The sequence below is a fragment of the Arachis ipaensis genome, chromosome B10 (genome assembly GCF_000816755.2).
Source record: "Arachis ipaensis cultivar K30076 chromosome B10, Araip1.1, whole genome shotgun sequence".
In the NCBI taxonomy this organism is placed as follows: Eukaryota; Viridiplantae; Streptophyta; class Magnoliopsida; order Fabales; family Fabaceae; genus Arachis; species Arachis ipaensis.
The window spans coordinates 99,275,828-99,280,468 of record NC_029794.2 but is presented as its reverse complement, the minus strand read 5'-3'; the positions used below and the strand labels follow the sequence as shown (position 1 = coordinate 99,280,468).

The window sequence follows — 4,641 nt, the reverse complement described above, 5'->3', positions numbered from 1 at the left end:
TAACTTTTCTTTAAACACCAAAATAGCATTTTAAAAAGTTGTAATTTTGCTTTGAAAATAGTATCAAATTTTTTTTGGTAACTAAAATAGTATCAGATATTAATACTATACCTTTTCAAAAGTTAAAAATTAAAATAAATTACTTATGGAGCTATTCAAAAGCGTATAAAAGAACATCTGATTTCATAAGTTTTATTCCTTATATCAATTATATCAACCATTTTTTTAATGTGTGTTTTGCCCATTACGATTTTTCGTACAAGAATTCAAAATAAGCTTAAGAATATCTGAATACCAGTAACATCAAGAGGTGAGCATCAGTGTCAGTGAGTGACAATTTTTTCGGATCAAATTTTTTGTTTCTTTGAGCTTAAATTAAATTAATAATTAATTAATGAATTAAATATAAAAGAAATCAACAACAAAATCCAGTGTGCATCGCAAAACCAATAGTTAATTTAGTAAAGTTTCAAATGAACAAGCGTTTATTACTTAATTACTAATTACCCTTTCTCCTAAATTTGGACCCTTCTCTTTCTCTCCCTCTTCCTCTTCCTCTTCTGCAACTTGAACAAACACGTGCCGCGTTAAAATTCAAGTTCATTTCCATTTTTCACTCAACTAACGTAACAACAGCGACGAATCAAAACCTCTTTTTGCTTCTTCCATTTCAATGCCACCTTCCTTCAATTTCCCTTCTTTCCGATTATCGTTCGGTTTGGTTTTTCACTTCCATAACCACATTTTCTCGAAGCTTTTCTCGGTGATTACCCCTGAGCGCGCTTGTTCATGCTCTTAACTTCCATGACCCAGAATCGCGGATTCTCCGTAATCGTTGGATCAGATAGCTTCTCTACCAATTCGCAGGGCTTCACGCCGACACCAGCCTCCATTTAGTTTCATTCCTCGCTTTTTTCTCCCTTCTGTAAGTGATTTTTGCATGAACTTATCATTTTGTTTTCTGGGTTGGGCTCATCTTGTGGATTGCACTCTACCTGTTTGCTACATTGTCTTCTTCTTTTGATCCGTCTTTTTCGTTCATTTCTGTTATTTATTGTGGTTTGATTGTGATTGCATTTTGTGTTTTTGTAATTTGTTTAGAGAAAAAAAGAGAAGATGGGTGAGGGAGAACAATTTCAGCTGGGAACTGTTGGTGCATTGTCACTATCTGTGGTGTCGTCGGTATCGATTGTGATTTGCAATAAGGCGCTTATGAGCACATTACATTTCATTTTTGGTAAGTTCCTCAGGCATTGACTATATAGAGGCTGATATTGTTTTGTATTTATTTTGTACCTCTTGTCCTTTTTGTTTTTTGTGCTGAACAATGATTACAAGTGTGTTCTTTCCATTTATTTGCTTTTCTTTTTCAAAGGGTTCTTTTGATAATTTCATGGTGGTGGTAGATAAGCCTTAGGATTAGTTTGGAATAAGATGGGCTAACTTGAGCTCTTGTTTCATCCATAGATGCATTAGAGCTTTAAAAGTATTAGTTTTTGGGAGCTTTGCCCTCCCATTTGTTATTTATCTCTTTTGTGTGAAGTACTGAAGTGGCTCCATGCTTGCTGCTACGCCATTGGACTGCACCATTTGGCGACAGCTTGTTCTAGTACTATATTGGTGATTGAGATGGAGTTTGGAAATAAGCAAAGAATTTGTGATTTGTCCATCTAATATCGCTAGAAGTACATAGTGGAGATTGGATTTATCAGACATCTTTGTTCACTTGTCCTAGTCCTTTGTGTTTTGGATTTCTGTTTTAACAGATTCTGTTCTTGGGGTGAGAGGCAGATTATCAGTATCTGCCTCCCTTGTTGCAATTTAAAAATATTTCATCGTACTTAAGTCAAGGAATTATCCTACCCATGCAAATTCGGTGCGGTCAACTTATATGTTGATATTATGGGAAGCATCCAATGGGTACAAATCACTTTGCATCTTCTAATTCCTTACACGGTTCATAAATTTTGTCAATATTCAGTCCAACTGATCAAGGAAACTATAATGCTTTATAGTTGGTGTGACATGCGATATGCTAACATCCTTTTGTTATTATTGTTCAATTTAATTCTCAGTTTGCCCTTTTTTGTGTGGTATGTCCTGCTGTTAAGAATTTAATAAATATTCCTGGATTCCTATGCAGCTACAACTTTGACAAGTTGGCATCTGCTTGTCACATTTTGTTCTCTTCATGTGGCGCTAAAAATGAGATTGTTTGAACACAAGCCTTTTGACCAGAAAGCTGTTATGGGCTTCGGAATTCTAAATGGAATCTCAATAGGACTTTTAAATTTGAGCCTTGGATTCAATTCTGTTGGTTTCTTTCAGGTGGCTCTTTTATTTTCGGTCACAGACTCTCACTTCTGTTTTTCTCATGCAATATTTAGATTTTTGCTGTTATAGAAGTTTAATTTAGTTTTTATAATAAGCTCAGTCATATTTGCATTCAGATGACTAAGCTGGCAATCATTCCATGTACCATTCTTTTGGAGATCCTTTTTCTCGGGAAAAAATTCAGGTCTGTTTAGTATCACATCATTAATGGTATCTTATATTCTGGTTGCTTATAACTGTCATAGTGAACTTCGCCTTTGATGGTAATTACATTAGTTTTGAACTGTATTAACATTTCTTCTATTGCTATCATTGCAGTAAAAGAATTCAATTTTCCCTTGCCATTCTCCTTCTTGGTGTTGGGATTGCAACAGTCACTGATTTGCAGCTCAACGTTTTGGGCTCTTTCTTGTCTCTTCTAGCAGTGGTTACAACATGCGTTGCTCAGATTGTATCCTCAAAAGTTACATATTTCTTGGCGCTCAATTTTTTTATAGCTATGATATATCTTCATTAGCTATGCATATTCTTAACCTCATGAAAGTTTTCTTCATGACAATTATGCGATTATACTATGTAGAGAAAACACGTCGTGTTAGTTTGCAATTGGCTATGACAAGTTAGCTTTCTTCCCTGAGACCTGAGTTAATGCAGCTCCAATTTTCATGGTTTTTCTGCTTCTAAATCTGTATAACTTTACCCGCTGTGTTCTCCGATTTTACTAAACAACCATACATGTGTATATGCAGCATGTGCTTGCCTTGTCGCTTTCTTGTTTGTATTTTTTATTTTGATGGGCCATTGTCAATATTTTCATTTGAACATAAAACCTTGAGAACAAGGTGCTTTTTATTTTATAGGCACAAGGCAATTTTCGCATTTCTGTCTTGTTAAGATCTTAATTAGTCCCTTTCAGATGACAAATACAATCCAGAAGAAGTTTAAGGTTTCCTCTACCCAACTTTTGTATCAATCATGTCCATATCAATCAGCAGTCTTGTTGATATCTGGACCATATCTGGATAAACTTCTGACCAACCTTAGTGTGTTTTCATTCAATTATACAACACAAGTGACGGTGAGTTTCAAAACATTTTATGTGCTTACATCCAAATTGAACTTTCGTTATTGATGTATTTTTAACTGTTATTTGTTCATTGCAGGTTGTCATTATTCTTTCATGTGTTCTGTCTATTGTTGTAAATTTTAGTACATTTCTGGTAATTGGAAAGACATCACCAGTCACCTATCAGGTTCTTGGGCATCTGAAGACATGCCTTGTATTGGCATTTGGTTACATTATTGTCCGTGACCCATTCAACTGGAGAAACATTCTGGGGATTTTGGTGGCCATGGTTGGGATGGTTATGTATTCCTACAATTGCACACTTGAGAGTCAGCAAAAATCTAATGAATCTTCATCACAAGCATTACAGGTTTGATTTACTCAGAATAATCAATCATTTTTCATATGTTGTCTTTTATCTTTATCGTTCGCCTTAAGGATGTGTTTGTTAAGCCTCAATAGAGACTGGAGGTAGGTATATAAGAAAAACTATGTTTTTGTTCTTGTTTCTATTGTCCCTAGTTTTTTTAATAAACAGAAAATTAGACAAATTTTATCTTGGGACGAGGACATCTTGAATGGTTCTGTCTATCTCTCTGTCTCATTCTTCAAACAAGTTTATATTTTCTACTAATATCTTTGTATTTCTGTCCCAAGACTGATTTGTGACTCCTTTTCATCCTAATGTTTCCAGGTTAGAGAAGGCGCTGATTCTGATCCTCTACTTAGTGTGGAAAACGGGAATTCGGTATTCAACAAAAGGAGCCCTGTGTGGAGCAAAGAGAAAGACTAAGCATGCTTGTTGAGCTTTTTCTAAGTCTCCATAAAGAACAATATATGAGCCTATAAAGGAATTAAACTCTTTGATCAGAAAGTTCTTGCAAATTTAAGTTTCAAATACGTATAGGTCTTAGTTGTTTCATTGGTACTATTAGTTTACAATTTTATGCATAGGTAGCCAACATGCAATGTCTGTGGCCAGCATATAAACATGGCTCAATTTAGCAAATTTTGAATGGATGTTTTTCACATCATGCTACACATACATATAGATAATCCAATTTTTGCGTCATTGGGTTGATTGTGTTCATATAGTTAATGAAGTTTTTGCTGGGTGCATTGCTCTTATAGCTCTTACAATGATCTAACAACCTTTGATTAGTTAATCACCTCTGACCTGTGACCTCTTAATGGTTTGAGCATCAGAGCGATACATAAAGAAACAAGACATGATCTACCTT

The 4,641-nt window shown here is 34.9% G+C and overlaps 1 protein-coding gene and 1 long non-coding RNA gene across 2 annotated transcripts in view; one reads left to right on the top strand and one right to left on the bottom strand.

Annotated features, from left to right (window-relative positions):
- Positions 1 to 4,641, bottom strand: part of LOC110268236 — a 15,472-nt gene that overhangs the window by 3,936 nt on the left and 6,895 nt on the right. The gene's annotated exons all lie outside the window — the stretch shown is intronic.
- LOC107624349 (UDP-xylose transporter 3) lies at positions 472 to 4,475 on the top strand. The gene is made up of 8 exons (XM_016326850.2): positions 472 to 925; positions 1,102 to 1,237; positions 2,144 to 2,328; positions 2,451 to 2,518; positions 2,653 to 2,785; positions 3,251 to 3,412; positions 3,498 to 3,770; positions 4,095 to 4,475. The coding sequence occupies exons 2-8, from the start codon at positions 1,117 to 1,119 to the stop codon at positions 4,191 to 4,193; spliced, it is 1,041 nt and encodes a 346-aa protein (XP_016182336.1). The 5' UTR covers positions 472 to 925; positions 1,102 to 1,116; the 3' UTR covers positions 4,194 to 4,475.